Source organism: Crassostrea angulata, chromosome 5 (assembly GCF_025612915.1).
Source record: "Crassostrea angulata isolate pt1a10 chromosome 5, ASM2561291v2, whole genome shotgun sequence".
Lineage (NCBI taxonomy): Eukaryota > Metazoa > Mollusca > Bivalvia > Ostreida > Ostreidae > Magallana > Magallana angulata.
In genome coordinates this window covers 37,361,794-37,378,997 of record NC_069115.1, presented here as the reverse complement: position 1 = coordinate 37,378,997, position 17,204 = coordinate 37,361,794, and the positions used below count along the sequence as shown (strand labels likewise).

Sequence of the window (17,204 nt, the reverse complement as noted above, 5' to 3'; positions counted from 1 at the left end):
AAATGTCTGGGTATTTTATTTTGTGTTATTTTTTCTTTTAACGATAGTTCGATCTTGTGTACAACAAAATGATCCAAATATTTTGTCGGAATTTTTTCAACTGTACATCAGTAGGTTCTGTATTTATCTTTTCCAAGCGTCTGGTTAACCCCGAACAAGTGAAAATTTTGCCGCCAAATTACATTGTATAGTAAACACAACAGTTCCAGGTATGTAGATAATCTAATTCACAAAAAGTCGACACTATGCCTCTGTTACCTCAAAATTGTTTTCAATTTTAAATTTTTCGAAGGAAAAGTTATTGTTGGCTATTGTTTAATATTGCTATAGGTGTCGCACTGCTTACAAATTAATCAGCTGATTGCTCTATTCCGAAGACAATGTAAAAAATTAGATATTTTTGTTAATCAACAAATGCTCACACTTTTTGAGATCATTGCTCATCACGGCACATATAACTTACTTTATACTCTTTTATCGATGTTAAACATGGGTGTTTGATTAGTGTACTGATAAGTGATATTTCTCTTAATCATTTGCCCTGAAGATGAAACAACAAAGATCTATTCCTCAATGATGCGGTTAACTGAAACCTCTGATTTTTTCAGGTCCACCATATTTTTTTTCCGCAGAAGAAATGATTCGTGCATTTAAATATTGATGTATGGTAATTTGATAATACCCTATCACAGGCTTATGTTCCATAAATTTAATGATTTTCTAATTTTACAATCAATCGGTCTTTCCCAAAGACTTATCTTGTAGGCGCAAAGCACTGGCAAACACTGCAAGTCGAATAAAACTGTCTGGGAGAAAGAAAATTTAAGCCACTGCTTGTTTTTACCTACTTAATCAGGGACATAAATAGTGTGACGGTCAGACCGGTTCTAATACTGGCGCCAGATAGCTCAGTTGGTAGAGCACCTGACTAGAGATTCACGGGGCCCAGTTCGAAACCTGGTCTGGTCCGTCATTATTTCTCCCGTTACATTTGGTGCCGTGACCAACCCCTGGAACTGACAGGTTAATTCCTGCCAGGGGAAGAGCCTGGGGTGATCTTCGAGGGCGAAAATCATTTAAAGGGGGAGGAATGACGATCAGACCGGTTCGAATACCGGCGCCAGTTAGCTCAGTTGGTAGAGCACCTGTTTAGAGATTCAGGGGGCCCGGGTTCGAAACCTGGTCTGGTCCGTCATTATTTCTCTCATCCCGTTACAATAGTATTTAAATGGGATAGGCAACTCTCACAAGCCTCACCAAAAATCATGTGGTACCTGATTTCGTAGGTCAATTTTAACTTCATATACCTATGATGTTACCAGATATAAAGATGATAAACCCTTATATATTATGCTAGAATTTTATTTTTACTTTAAACCCCTGATCTGATCATAGCTATGATGGAGTTCTTAAAACCACAGGACCCATTTTTGCCCCATATCTGAGATAAGTTAAAATCTATATTTATTTTCTTTATATCTAAATTAGATTTCAACAAATGATGATTGAAAGTTTATGAAAAACCTACCCGTTTTGACAAGAGAAATAACAAATCTAATAAAAAACAACATATATTACTGGGATTTAGTTTTAAAAACTTGTCAAGGCTCGAGTGAAACCGTTAACTTAGTTTTCGAAATAAACATGGCAAATGTAGAAGTTGCGGCTGTTGCCTATTGCATTAGTATGTACATGTATACGTCCCTGACCGAATTTTCTGTTGTCAGAATCATACCCACAATTCCATATTAATTGCAGATGGCTTCCAATATCTTGAATATGGCTAAAAGACACTTCATGCTAAAGCTCTGCTTGCATGCCCAAAGGTTTTAGCATACTTTTATTAGTGATAATTTACATGACTTCTGAAGGTATAAACAAATTAAACAATGAAAAACAATTGTCATTTTTTTTTTTAAAGAAAGTGAGTTTTTTATGAAAAAAAATAACTTTGGCTATGATTTTTGTCTTTTTATTTTAATATATTGATTTAAATGTTTACTTGCCTTATTGAACAAGTGCTCTAATAGTTTCAATTGCTAAGAGGGAGATGGTTTCAAACAGAAACATGCAGTTGATTAGAGATCCACATAAAGTCAAAAAGCTAGAAAAAGAAATAGTTAGGGTCAGCAAGGTATAGAGATTATGAAATAAGACCTATCCACAATATCCTGTGATCAGGGCTGGGACGATTCTGTACTTTGCCGATTCGGTACATATCACGATACATGAGATGCGATACGATACATATCACAATACATTGCAACTCAATGAAAACATGAATAAGGGTTAAAAATTTATTCAATCTGTTGATGTATTACCGCATGTCCAAAGTTATTTTGATACATTTAAAATGAGCGCTGCACAATTTACAAATTACTTAAGTCTCATATACACTACTTTTTCATAAACAAGTAATCCACAAAAGTTGTCCACACTCCAGATTTAGCTTCCTAACAGTTTTGACAACTTTACAAGGTTTTCCGCCATCTTTGTACTGTCATATTAGGCGTGCAGACAAAAAATAGCCGATATATGAAGCTCGGATATTTTTCGAAAATAAAAAAAAGTTCGCTTAGGTATCGTTGTATTAATGGTAAATGTATCGATCCAAGTATCGTCAAAATAAATACTGTGGTGCATCGGTGGATCGTCCCATCCCTACCTGTGATGTGTCATTTTATGATATTTCTCTTTTGATCCCAATAAAATTTTCTGGCCAATTTATGCCAGGCTTTTAATGAAGGCTTTTTAGTGATTTACCTGTATGCACAATAATTAATGCATCAGAAATTTTTTTCTACCTCAAAGCCTGTATTCTTGTTTAAAAGGGAATCCTTGAACTCACATGTATCAAAATTTATAGATTTATCTATATAAATTCGTTAGATCCAAGTCCATGGCTTCCGATTTTATTTTCCCCCTAGAAACTTTTATCATATGAAGGGTCCCATTTTTCAGTGATTGGACTTGCTTTTCTTAATGTTACTTTTGCTTCGGTTGTAATTTCCCACCAGCTCTCTTTTTAATTGGTCCACTTTTGAAAAAAAAAAAATTCAACTGGTCCATTGAATAGAATCATAAAATCCCATGATGAAAAAGTCTGATTGAGTATTGTTCAAAGTTTCTGTTTTTTAAAATAATAAAAAAAAAATATTTTTTTATAAAAGAAAAGCAAAGATAAATCATTTCTCTTGATAGAATTCATAGAAAGGTGATTAAATGCCAGATTATCTATTGATAAACTTGAACAATATAGCAAATCATCAGTAATTCTCTTGCATATTATTCTCTTTATGAATAAGCAATTCCTGTGGGTTGATAGCTTAATATCTTGCTTTTACAGTGTGATGGAAACTTTCCATGCTTGAGTTAACAGGCAATTCTTAGTTTAGTCCAAAAATATTGTTTTTTGTGTGAAAAAAAGTTTTCTTTGTTTGAAGGAGATCAATGCTGACAGAAAACATATTTCAGTATATAGAAAAATGCATGTTTTTAAAGTGAAACAATAGACTAAAATCAATATTAAACTTTTTTTTATTTAGGAAAGAATCTTTTCCTCTTGGTTTAAATCTTAATTGATTTCATATATGTTTTCTGTGAATTTTGTCAAATGGTGAAAAATTGTGACTGACGGAATGCTAGAAAACAAATCATTGAAAATTTTGAAGAAAAAAAAATTAGTTAACTCCCACATTCATGAAAACAAGCTCAACAACTTTTTCTCTTGTTGACAGGAAAAATGAAGGTAACGACTCCAGAGATATCCTGGCACGAGCGAGACCCAGTGTACAGTGCAGATTTCCAACCTGGAACACACAGCATACAGAGAATTGTCACCGCTGGAGTCGACAAATACGCTAGAGTATGAAATATTCAGCATGAAGTCCTCTCCCTTGTTTCAGCTCCAATATACATATACACAAGTTTAAATAAGGGAAATCCTCAATGTGGGTCAAACACCCCTGCCCCCCCCCCCCCCCCCCCCCCCCTTGTCTTTGTTTTTTTTCTAATTTTAATGTTGTCAATTTCATTAAGTCTTTTTACGAAATCTATTTTTTAGTGACTTTCGTTCAGTTATTTCTTTAAGAACATGTAAATTCAATTTGCCTTACAGTTTTTCCAAAACAAAAATTATCAATCAACTTCTTTGATTTTGATAAAAAAATGAATTAGTAATAATGATTTACTTTTTTTTTCTTATGCTATACCAGCCATTTTAAATGCATATAGGGCCATTGGAACAAGTTGTTTATGTTATACATGCAAGCATAAATATGATTAGATTACGAAAAACTTTGAGCTCATAAATATCCAAATCTATATTTGGTATATAATTACCTTTTGTTGTCAAAACAAATTTTAAGAAGCCATAGTTTAAAATTTATTTGTTCCTTCGTAGATTTGGAAAGTGAGCGTAGAACCAGACGGAAAATGTTGTGTGGAATTTCTCTCCAACTTGAAACGACACTCCAAGTCTGTCAATGTCTGCAGATTTTCTCCTGATGGTTTGTTTTGATAGATATCATTTTCTCTGGCTAAAAATAAAATATTTTCTTTATTAACTGTATTCCGGTGTTGAAAAAAATGAGTAAGAAATAATGTGACATAAAAGTTAACTCACAGCTATTAGAAATGATCTTTAAGTCCTGTGTTTTGATTATTTTTCATTTCTTTCTTTATATCTTTTTTGTAGGAGAATATTTAGCAACAGCAGGAGATGGTAATGTATAAATATCGCTACTGACTGAAATATAGAAGTAATAATTAGTTAACAGCAATCTTTAATTAATATCCATACTTGGTGTTAGAATATTTGTTCAAGTTTTTATCTCAAAAATTCAAGAATCAGAATCTTGCTTTGTTATTTCTCAGCAAATGAGGAAATGCTGACAGATCAACTCTTCATTTCCTTAAAATTTTTATTCTTATAGTATTGGTACCTCTTGATATTGAGTATTTGCATAATGTTAATATAGATTTGAATTTAAATGTGAATGTATTTTTAGATGAAGTAGTCATTATATGGAAATTAAGCGACGCCTCCGTGAATCCAGGAAATCTCTTTCAAGATGAAGATGAGGATAATAAAGAAAACTGGGTGGCTTGCAAAATTTTCAGGCAAGACTCAAAGCAATAAAATAATGGTAGCAACCAGCTCCTATCGGATTTCCAACCCGGTTTTGAAATGCTTACATTTTCAAAAGTGTCATAATGGTCAATGAGTTTACTGGTTCCATAAAGATACTGTGATTGAAATCATCAAAGCAGTTTTCAAGTTCATAAATATTTGTATGTTAGTATCAAAGATTAACAGTTCTTAATTCAAGAACAGAATGAAAATTCAGATCTTGACCTTTGAGCTCCTCAAAAATGAGAACATTTATTTTCGGTTGAAAAAGTGCATTCAGGAAAGATAATCATTGCTAATCTAAATTTCAGTTTCTGAGTTAGGTAAATGATTGGGTTATCTCTCTTTCACTCATTGCAGAGGCCACTTAGCTGAGATATACGACTTGTGTTGGTCGTCAGATGGCAAGAAATTGGTGTCAGGCTCCATGGACAACACGGCCATTGTGTGGGATGTTGTCAAAGGTAGCGATTATTAGGCCCAAACAGAATTGATTGTTTGCTTTCTGGTTAGAAATTTGATATTAATAATGCAACAGGGAGGTATTTCTTTTTTATTGCAAGATTTTTAAAGAGGAATTTATAAATCTTTATATACCTATTTGATATGACGATAAAATTAATCATTGCGGCAGTATTTGACCAGATATGGCCATGCTTAAGCAACCAAAAAAAAAAAAAATTTGATTTATCTGTAAAAAAAACTTCCATGTAACATGTACATCTTCAATTCACTCACAGGTGTGCGCAGCAACAATTGCATTTTTTGGGGTATAAAATTAAAATAAAAAATTGAAGATTTGATATAAGAAATATTTATTGATAAAACATTTTCTCCTATATGGGCAATTTATCAGCTATTACATATTTATTTCACCTTTTAGATATTAAAAAGAATTGTTTAAGGAATATAAATTCATCTTTAATATGACATGGTTTATTAGTTTGAAAATTTGTTGTATTTATGCTTTTCATCAAAAGTTTTATAAAAAAAAAATGTTGTCAATTTTTTTTTCTAGAACAAAGGGTTGCTCTGTTCAATGAACATAAAAGTTTTGTACAGGGAGTGGCCATGGACCCCCAGAATGAATATGTTGCCACCATGAGCACTGACAGGTAAGAGATAAGGATACCTAACCTTCTAGTCTGATCCTGATAGCCTTTCATGTATGCAGGTGTGAATCAAATTTTGCAAATGAAAAACCCCCATATTTTTTCACATCTAAATTCACTCAAATCGCAGAGAGTGTTGTAGGCAGTCTTACTTCCATTTTTAGATCTTGACACAAAATTGCAGATTTGATTATCATTTTTAATGTTGAAAAGGAACTGTTTTAATCTCACTGTCAATTAAAATGACATGATTTTGTCTTTCAGCAAAATATTCTTACAACTTCATGAGCGTAAAGTTAACAAAAACATTGTGGAATGAATTTATTTTTATTTTTTTGTTGTTGTCTTTTACAGGTCATGTAGAATATTCAATGTCTCCAGTAAAAACTGTATATACAATGTTTCCAAGATGTCTCTTCCTGTTCCTAAAAACACAGAGGGCACTCCTGAAACGAAGCCAAAGTCTTTCCGCATGTTCCATGACGACACAATGAGGTCGTTTTTCAGACGTTTGTGTTTCTCGCCGGACGGTGAGATTTTAATAGTACCAGCGGGCTGTATGGAGCTAGGAGAGAATAAAATCATCAACTCCACTTATCTCATGTCTAGGCATTGTCTAAACAAGTAAGTCTCTATATTCTGTTTTTGATGGAATAAGTAAGTGTCCAAGTGGTGCAGTGGACAATGCACTCACTTCTCACCACTGGGACCCGAGTTCGATCCCCATGATCAACAGTGGTTGTATGTGAAAGGGTATGGTGGTTGCCCGCTTGAACACATGGGTTTTCTCTGGCACTCTGGCTTCCTCCCCCATCAATTACCAACTTGCACAAACATCCGTTCCAACAAAAGATATAAATTGTAGAACTTGTTTATCAATCGCTGTAAAATGAATAAAGCTCAGTTCAGTTGATCGAATAAGAGATGATTTTTTTTAGAATATTTTCTTTGTATGAGTTGAACCTCTGAAGATGGATAGCAAATTTGAAAGTTGGAGTTTGTTGAGCAAGTTGGTAGTTACATATTTTCACAAGAAATGTCCAGCGTATTCAATAATGCTAAGCAAAAATAGTAAATAAAGCTTGCTGAACAATTTTAAAGTCATGTTCATATTAATGTATTCAACAATTTTAAGCAAGAAAGAGAGACTTGACAAATTTTTCTGTGTACATAGGCAGAATGACTTTATGGAGTCACTTACAATTGTTTGGTTGATTGAGACATTGAACAAATGTTTACCTGAGGTTAAGGATCAATTATTTTTTTAATTACAGACCAGCAGCCTACCTGCCAAGTCCTCAAAAAATAACTGTGTGTGTGAGATGTTGTCCGTGTTATTTCAAACTAAGGAGTAGCACTGAGGACTCGCCAGGTATATTTCTATTGCAGCAAATATAGTGAAATAATAATCAGAAACAGCTGGGTATGTCGATCTGTAACTGCTGCATCAAAATAGTTTGTGTCATTGTGAACCTACTTACATACTTTCTGTTCAGTTTTATTTCCATATCAATTAGTCAAAACTTCATATACGGTAATTTCTGTATGTAAAACATTTTCAACAAATTGTTTCTGTTATGGTTAGATTATGACTAGATTCTAGGCCTGTCACATTTCAACAATTTTGTATCTTTTATGACAATGGATTTTTCAGGTGATTGTGTTACTGAAGTGTTGATTATATTTTAGATCACTCAAATAACAACAAGAAGGAATGGGAGAAGTGCAGGTCTTTATTTGCGTAAGTATTTATAAACATGTACAAATGAACAATATTTATTACCTGGAAGAGTTCTAATTTATTGGTAATCATATTTTACTACCTTAAGAGCTACTTCTTATCTCCTCTGAACTACAGTCTAACATGATTAAACAATAAAAACCCATGCAAGCCATGCTCCAAATGGGCCAGTTCATGATAACACTAAAGCAACAGAAACATCAGTTTGTATGTTACAAGTAATTATATGGAACTCCTACTTGTGCTGATTTTGAAATGATATTTGACATAAGTTCTGTCCCTTGTTTTCAGACTGCCCTACAGAATGGTGTTTGCTGTGGGTACAGAAGATGCGGTCTTGTTGTATGACACACAGCAGCAGTCTCCGTTTGCCTACATCAGTAATATACACTACCACCAACTCAGTGACTTAGCATGGTAAGGGAATAAATGACTTAGCAAGTTGTTGATCACATCAATTTATACTCTGATCTTGGTGATGTAGCACTATAAATGCTTAATTCACAGCAGACTTAGCAAGGGCGGTTTTCAATCATCTTATGATCAATATGTAGTGACTTTGCTTGATAAGTTCTCAACCCTCCTATTTCGCAAGGTAGCCTTTGAACTCTGTGACTTACAGTTAGCATAAATTTGTAAGTTCGAAATATGCCAAACTTACTTTTGTAATTTCTTCATAAGTTCATGCCGTATGTGCCCTGTTAAGTTCTTTGATTATTCATGCATGTTGTAATGGCAAAGTCGATTATATTTCAGTCCTAAAATAACCAATATTTCAGTAAATCATTTGATATAGTTGATTTTATAATCCATATTTGAGTAAGACTCATGCTTATCCACTAGGCTATCCACTTTGGTGTCATTAATAAACAAATGTACCACTATAAATTATATTGATCTCAACAGTTTAACCTTCTTTCGTTTAAAGTATATGTCACTGGGTGTTGAGGGTTGCTAAATAACAAATATTTCAATGTAATATTTCAATGTAATATTATGTATTGAAAATACCATGAATTGTATTTTAAATTACTAAGATTTTTATTTGAAGGAGTCCAGATGGGAGAACTCTGTTGATCAGCTCCACTGATGGATACTGTACGTTTATAAGGTTCGGGGAGGACGAACTCGGGGAGCTTTACACAGAGGTGAAAGTAGCAGATAGCTCAGAAGTCAAAGAAGAGAAAATGACCGCAGAAAAATCCAGCCCTACTGCTTCCTCAGTTAGCTCAAAGGTGGGATATTTCTTATCATTCTTAACAAACTTTGAAGTCTGTCAGGTGGGATATTTCTTATCATTCCCAACAAACTTTGAAGTCTGTCAGATGGTTGATATTTTTTTGAATTTTCAAAAAGTTTGATAGCAGATGATTGAATTACATTGTGGTTGAATAAAAAGTATAAATAAAAGTTAAATTGTCCAAGTAAACCAATGATGATTTAACCTGCAAATTTATATAATGTTTATTGTGATATAGGCTCCATGCAATTTCCTAATGGTGAATAGTCAACAAAACTATAATTCACCAGCAACGTTTTAGTCTTGGGACTTTTGTGGCGTTATTTAGATAGCTACTACAAATTGGAAGTATGATAACCTGAAATTGATTACTAACTTACTCTGCATGCAGGGTTGTCTCTAAAAATTGAAGTAGAAGGGAGAAATAAAAAAGTAAAAGGGGATCTGAAGGTCTAGCTTATAGCTAGATTGAGTTTGAAATGCAATAATAGGCGGGTAATTACATCACTTTAAGCGGGGGAATTCCCCGCCTCCCGGGTCTTAGAGACAACCCTGTGCATGACTGACTGATACATTTTTCTTCAGTTTAATAAATTGTTTATTTATTGTTTACTGATTCTTCAAACATTCAAAAGTGTATTGTCCCCCTTGAAAGGCACATTGGGGGACATTAAACTGCTATTGGCCTCAAAGCCAGCAATAAGGTAAATAGAACAGGCTCCTACTTCTTCAAGATAAAAGAATTGTGCTAACAGATCATTCAAAGAATTTTCATGTTTTCATGGTAATTTTCCTGTTTCAGTCTGAGGAACCAGTTATTATCATGGACACGGACACGAGTAGCGGGGACCTTAACCTGATCCTAGAGACCACCAATGATGCTACCTCTCCTGTCGTTACTGAACACAACCACAAAGACTCTGAAAATAGTGCCAAAACCGACTCTATTAATGCGAAAGGTGCTAAGACTCCATCTGGCATGGAGACTACCCCTTCAGGGAATAGGAAGTCAGAGTCAAGGCAGGGAAACTCTTCCACACCCACGGGGGTGAAAACTGTCCCTGAGGCCGGGTCCAAAGGCACCCCCTCTGGCCAGCCCAGGAGGATTCAGTTTATAACGTTGTCCAATGGGAAAGCATCTTGAAGGAGGATTTTATTGTGAAGGAAGGGATTTGTCTTTTCAACACTGCCATATGATTGGATATGATCATACTAGTACATGTAATGATATTTTGATATTGAAAGAAGTTATTAGGATGATCTAGTGTTTTTAGTGTAGATTGGGAATTTATATTCTCTTTATGCTGAAACGAAACATTTACTGTCAAATGTACTATGAAGTTTGTGAATGAAATTGAAGACAGCTTACAGTAAATGACAAGTTTAATGAAAGTTTCTAGCTTGAGCATTTTGAGTAATCTCTCTTGGCATGCTTTCATCTTGTATGTACGCGTACATTGTACAACTTAATTCATATGATTATTAAGAAGTATTAGAAGAAAATTCACTTTACATCAAAGTTGCAATGTTAAATCCTGTCAAATCATTAACTTTTTAAACTATAAGTAATGACAGTAATGACATGTTGTCATTTGATCCAATAAATACTGAAAGTGCTTGTGTTATATTTGATTTTATGAAACAGTACATTTATTTAGTTGATAATCTTAAAGACCAGTCACATATATCTTTCTGTATTTTATTTGTTTATTGTGTCAAACAATTGTGTATGAACGTTTTTGTGACGTCACAATGATCATAGCATGCACTTGACGCTTGTCGCTTGAATTATTGTAAACATAAAATCTCGGTATTTCTGACAGTTCTGAGCAATTTCTTTTTCAAACTTAAATATAAGTAATAAACAATAATGTTAAAAAGTTCTGACACTGGGATATGAAGTTGGCTGGTACATGATCAAATCTACTGAAAAGCCCTTTGGGTGAAAACAAATTTAAAAATTGTTTACAGCATTGGCTTTCTTTATGGATTCATGTCAGCTTTAAGGGGGATGTGTGGCAATCTTGTACATTTGAGGATAAGAATGTAAACATTTCCTGAACTGGCTTGTTTCTGCCCAAAACTGCCGCCAAAAGATATAAAAGCAATAAATATGAGATTCTACATGTATGTTGTTTTGTATGCAAATTATCAATACAAGAACAGGACAATGCATTTTTGATCACTTAAAATCAATTAACTCATAAGTTGACCTTTAACTGCTTTTAAATGTGCTGCTTATAATGAAGTAGTTATTTGTCTTTTCATTAAAAATATATTTATTTCAAACATTTTACCATAGTCTGTCCCAAGTTATTGCTTCCATCACTTTTTGATAGCTTTTAAAAAATACCTGTGAAAGAAGTATATACAGTTGAAATCGATGAAATGGAAAATTCTTTTTCACTCTTAAAAGTTTACAGGAACGAAAACAGATTTCTTACGGAGATTCATAATGGGAAATGTTTACATCTTTTCTCCATTTGGAAGTACTTGGGACACCTCGAGCAATTTTTCAACGTTATCATCCGGGCTATTTCATGTTTGATGCAATACAAAATCCCCGTAGACTATTTTGGGATGTCTATTGAAACCTGACGAGGTAGAGGGGGGTGGGGGGGGGGGGTAAGAAAGATAATCTGGACATTTTTCGTATCAGTGGATGAACGTAGTTTGAGTACAAAGGTTTATTATCGAATTATCAAGCGCAAAGTGATGGAAGCAAAAAAAAAAAACTCGGGACAGAGTAGAGCAGAGCAGAAATAAGTCTTTTTTTCAAGGCTGTTCTTTTTCATTTAATTATTTTTCATGAAGAATGAGGTATCGAAGGTCTCTATGGAAAATTAATCACATACCAATTGGTTTTCATACCGATATTCATCTAAAAATGATACCTTATTCCTTGTATTTACATTTGTTGCAAATAGCATGTGTGACGATAACATTGTTCCATACTTGACCTACATACGTAGAAGGCCCCAACGCGGCATCGATGATCGAATAACAAAAACGACACAAAATAGTGCAACAATGTTGCAAGTATTTGATTATCTTAAAGATAATTGACACTACTTTTGACATGACAACACATTTTTATTTTATAGAGTATAACTGTACAGAAAAATCACTTGTACAATTGAAAAAAAAAACAACGATTGTAGGTTTCGTTGAAGTCTCAAGGGGTCTTGGTAAAATGGGTAGGCAAACCCGGGCCGGGGCAAAATAAAAGCCGGGGCAGATCGAGATTTTTTTTAATTTTTCTTCGTTATTAATCTGTTAATCTCATTGAAATTTTCAGGATATGTTACGGACCGGTATATTTGTATTCGCTGAAAATATTGCTGCACAATAATGCGTATTTTGGAATTTATCGACGATTGTTGATTTCCAAGTTGGTAAAATTAATGGGTAGGCAAACCCGGGTTGACATTTTACGGGTTTTTGGACTTGTTTAAGAAGAAACTTAATAATTCGAGGTTATTCATTTAGAAAATATGAAATACTTTTGAAAAATAATGATTTCTTTAATGGAAATTGATATTTCTGCGATTAATAACATGATTTAAGAAAAATTGGGTCATTAAAATCGGATTCGATCACCTGGGACAAACTCAAAAATTCCGTCATAGTTGCGTGTCTGTGTTATCCCACATGGATTTTCTGTTTTATGAAATGGTATCATCAGAAATGTGCAGGTGTAACAACTCAGGTGACAGTTTCCTATTCAACTGTCAATTTAGTGTGCATTGATCAGCCTCTTATTCCTACGGATAATGAAGATGTTTAATATAATTTCCCAATATTGATTTATTTCTATTTGGTGCTTGTAAGATATTGTTTTTTTTTAATTGGCAAACTGAGTCTGTGCCTAGCTGGTAGGATGCCTTGTTAACCACGAAAAGAACAGTAGTTATTAAAGTTGCTTCCAAAATAATAATTATATAACACAAAACACTGTGCCGGATAATTATGCCAGTGCCAAGGTGGCATTTTTGCACCCACTTAAGATGCAGATTCGGAAAAATCCATACCACTAGTGTATACCACTATGTAGAGAGTACCGGTATATAACCACTTTTGTTTTTAGTATGTTTCACCTGACAGGTGAGATATTTACCTTTAAAAATTAATATCCCATCGGAAAATGATAATTCCCATAGGAGAATTGATTCTCCTACAGGAAATATTGACAATCCTATGGGAATTTTTAAAAGTCCTATAAGAATTATATTTCCTATAGGAGAATGGTATTTCCTGTAGGAACTTGATTTAGACATGTAGTTTTCCTATAGGATATTAAGTTTTCCTATCGGATTTTATCAAATCCTATCGGAATTGAAATTCCTATAGGAAGTTCTTGTATTCCGATAGGAAATTTCAAATTACCTATAGGAATATTGTTTTTCTTATGGGAAAAATTGATTTCCTATAGGAATTTATTTTTGAAAGGTAAATATCTCACCTGACAGGTGAGATACACTGATTACAAAGGTGGTTGTTAACTCTCTAAGCAATGGTCTATCATATGGCATATTGGATTTTTTTTACCCATTTTACCAAGACTCGGCCGGTATGTACATGTCGTTTAATTCGCGCCATTGGCGGGAGTGGCTGCGATTGGTTGGACATTTAAATTTAAATTTGAAATCGAAAACAAATCCATTGAAAGCTGAATTAGAGTATACTTGGGCATTTTCAAAGGAAATTCTATCGCAGAATCAGATTCAAGAGAAATATGATCTTCCTAGGACATTATAAAGGTAGGCTATTCTAATTAATTTCTTTTATGGAACAAAACAGACAGAGAGGCAGAAGGGGCATAGCTCAGTTGGGTTTGTTTATTGTACGGATATCAACGATCGCGACGCAGCTAGGTTAAGGACGCCCATGGATTACCGTATGAAATAAATACACTAAAACGGCCTTTATTTCAGACAAAGTATACAAACTCATCCAAATATGGCAATGATAAAGTTTATACATTATTATGTTACTACCGATCTCCCCTACATTTTGTGATCACCGCATCAGCTGTTTATCACGTGATACGCTAAAAATAGAGCAGCTACATATGACTTCATATATTGCAAACGAATGAAATATTACCGAGCACAGCGAGAGGCGGGCGAAGCCCGCCTCGCGAAGCGAGGATTAATGGTAACACGTATATATCAGAAAATCGGTGAAAAATGAAAGTTGAATCAGGGGTACTAAGGCCAAAAAAAATTTCTTCCAGCCCTGGGCGCCGCCATATTGGCAGCCATTTTGTTTTTAAAAAGTTAGTTCGATCATTGATTGACTGGTACTTATCGATGTTTATTGCCCCTAAACTCGATTTAATAAGTTCCAGTGTTTCAATAGAAGGTAATTTGAATTAAAAGAAATTAAAAAGGAAACCAGATAAGTTTCAATAGTGCTTCAATCAAGAAACACGACTTGTTCTATGTATGTCTTAATATGTTTTACGGTGTGACCGTTGGGGCGAGCGCAGAAGGAGCCACACATCTGTTATCATTGTTAAATGCAACCCGTTTAACCAAACCAAAAAACTTTGGCGTTGTCTCGAAAACTTTTACCACCGCCAGGAACCGGAAGATATCAAACTTTTATTCCAATGGTCCCTTCCTAGGATTAATTATACATTTAAACAAAAAACCACCACTGAGCATTAAATAAAATGTTAAACAGACTTATCAAAATATTTTGATAAACACAAAGCCGGTTTTTTTTTTATATTTTTTATCTCTTCTTTACCTTTTAATAATGATCATTAAAATCAATAAATTGTGTGTCTGTGTTATTTCTCATTTTGTTCCTTTTTGTTATTGGTGTTTTAATTATTTTCCTCTGTGACATCAATTTTGTTCTTAATCTTTTTAATTTTTGTACGCTATATAAGCGTTGTAGACATATGTGCCCTCCCTCTCTTTTTAGTGTGTGATATCCAATATTATTGAAAGGTTTGACCACATATGCAACAATAACAAATACATGTAGATATTTTAACAGTTTAATTTTTTTCTTTTATTTATTCATTACAAAATGACGTGGCTACACGTATATCTAATAACGATTAGACTTTTCTTTTTTAATAATTTTTTGTCACCTACCTAACGCCGATACAATGATTGGATCAATATGACAATAAATTTAGCATGGAACTTGCATGTGAATTTACTGAGGAAAAAAAATCATCAAAACAAAACTAATCAGCCAAAGAGTCACCGTTAATAGCGAGCGCAGTATCAGTATTAACGGTGACTCCCTACTGAGTACTTCCTACACGTTACATTCAGTACAGATGTTTGATCCACCTCTAAATGTATCGCGGGAATATAAAACGCGAGATCACTGTGACGTCATACATAACTTTTTGCGCTCGACAGTTTTCGTAAATTGTCGGACAAATTCGGGGAAGGAAATGACGTCATAGGTACTGTTTTTTACGTAAGCATGTGTTGTTTACTTTAATGTTTTTAAAAGGATTTTTTATTCTTAAATGAAAATGATGTATGCGATTTACAGGTAACAATTTTCCTTAAAAACGCTTCCTGTTCTGCCATGTTGCTATGCACCGCAAAGGATCACTGGGATAGTAGAACGTTTTCACGTGGCCTCATAAAATTTTCTTTGAACAATGTGCAGATTTCAACTCGAATTTCCTCCGTTCGTACACGTTGTCTATGGAGCTCGCTACGCGAGCGGCGCTTCGCGCCGCCTCGCTGCGCTCGCTATCAAATTATCAGATGGAAAATAAAAACATTAACGTCAAGGAACTGATCTTTAAGATTCTGAATAAAGTATTCAATTTTATTACATTGGCATTCATATAATTTAAATTGATGAACAATGAAAGAAGAAATAACAAAAAATTCGGAATCACGTAAGTCTCTTCGGCTATTTCCGAAGACGTTTTACGTCTGAAATATGACGTCATAATGTAGACTGAGCACGCGACGTTTAGTTTAACTTTGACGAATGATTTGAGTTGGCAACCTTGCTCGCGGATCCTACTGTGTGCGTTTTAAATAGATTTATTATACAAAAATCAAACTGCCCTGTGTTAAATCTGCGCTCGGTCCAACGGTCACACCTTTTACATATTAAATTGTTGTTTATATCACTAAAAAGAAAATAAATTGCTTAATCTAAAAAGTGCTGGGAGCAACTATAGCAGTACCAGCAACATGCTTAACTTTAGCATTGATCGTTCAAGTTAAATAATTTTTTTTGATAACCGAGTTAACTGGTTAATTCACGCATGCGCGGATCTAGAGGGGGGGGGGGGGGTCGGGGGGGGTCCCGACCCCCCTGGAAAATGAAAATTTATTAAATTTACATAGTAAAATTATCGCGAAAATATGCCTCGGACCCCCCCTGGCAAACACAATTATCCTTCGGACCCCCCCTGGAAAAATTTTCTGGATCCGCGCATGTCACGTGTCAAAAAAATGTTTCCTTTCAAGCAACAACTTGCTCCTAGCACTTTTTACAATCACTGGTATTTGATGAAAATAAAAAAGTTAAACATAATCCTTAAAATTGACGGGATATCGTTGAACTTTTGCAATTTTAGACAGATGTATATGATTTTATGCAAATTAGCCGATTTTCAAACGCACTGATGATCAGGATCAAGGGCAGATAATCTGGCGTTGTGAAGCGCGGAAAATTTAAAGATTTACATTGTTAATCATTGGTTATTCCTTACCTGCACATTTCATTAACCTTTTAAACCTTTCAATTCGTAAAATACACAGGAATATTACCAATTTATTATTTTTTGTTCAGTGTAAACAGAATAGAGTGATAGATTCGTCAATGCACCAGAACAGAATCAGATAACCCCATGCATGCGCGGATCTAAGGTCTGTGGTGGGTTCTGGTTTTCTATAAATGTCTTCCTTATAATTTTAGACTAATTAAAGTGTATATATAACAGGCTAAAGAAAAGAAAATAAGAAGCCAGATCCACGCTTA

At 34.2% G+C, this 17,204-nt stretch overlaps 1 protein-coding gene across 3 annotated transcripts; it reads left to right on the top strand.

The window, feature by feature from the left end:
* The first annotated feature begins 135 nt into the window (after positions 1 to 135).
* Positions 136 to 10,845, top strand: LOC128186058 (chromatin assembly factor 1 subunit B-like). Of its 3 annotated transcripts, none has more exons than XM_052855783.1 (13): positions 136 to 209; positions 3,738 to 3,865; positions 4,403 to 4,508; positions 4,697 to 4,723; positions 5,010 to 5,121; positions 5,492 to 5,595; positions 6,150 to 6,246; positions 6,598 to 6,867; positions 7,518 to 7,615; positions 7,933 to 7,984; positions 8,276 to 8,401; positions 9,036 to 9,219; positions 10,027 to 10,845. In XM_052855783.1, the coding sequence occupies exons 2-13, from the start codon at positions 3,743 to 3,745 to the stop codon at positions 10,366 to 10,368; spliced, it is 1,641 nt and encodes a 546-aa protein (XP_052711743.1). In that variant the 5' UTR covers positions 136 to 209; positions 3,738 to 3,742; the 3' UTR covers positions 10,369 to 10,845. The 3 variants fall into 3 exon arrangements, with proteins under 3 accessions (XP_052711743.1, XP_052711744.1, XP_052711745.1); XM_052855784.1 differs by lacking the exon at positions 10,027 to 10,845 and adding an exon at positions 9,310 to 9,360 and having other exon boundaries at positions 9,036 to 9,264; XM_052855785.1 differs by lacking the exons at positions 7,518 to 7,615; positions 7,933 to 7,984; positions 8,276 to 8,401.
* The last annotated feature ends 6,359 nt before the right edge of the window (positions 10,846 to 17,204 follow it).

Coding starts and splice junctions, on each gene's coding strand:
- LOC128186058 (XM_052855783.1), top strand. CDS start 3,743: ATGAAGGTAACGACTCCAGAGATATCCTGGCACGAGCGAGACCCAGTG. Junction 7,985..8,275: donor AAGTGCAGGTCTTTATTTGC/GTAAGTATTTAT, acceptor CCTTGTTTTCAG/ACTGCCCTACAGAATGGTGT. Junction 9,220..10,026: donor CTTCCTCAGTTAGCTCAAAG/GTGGGATATTTC, acceptor TTCCTGTTTCAG/TCTGAGGAACCAGTTATTAT.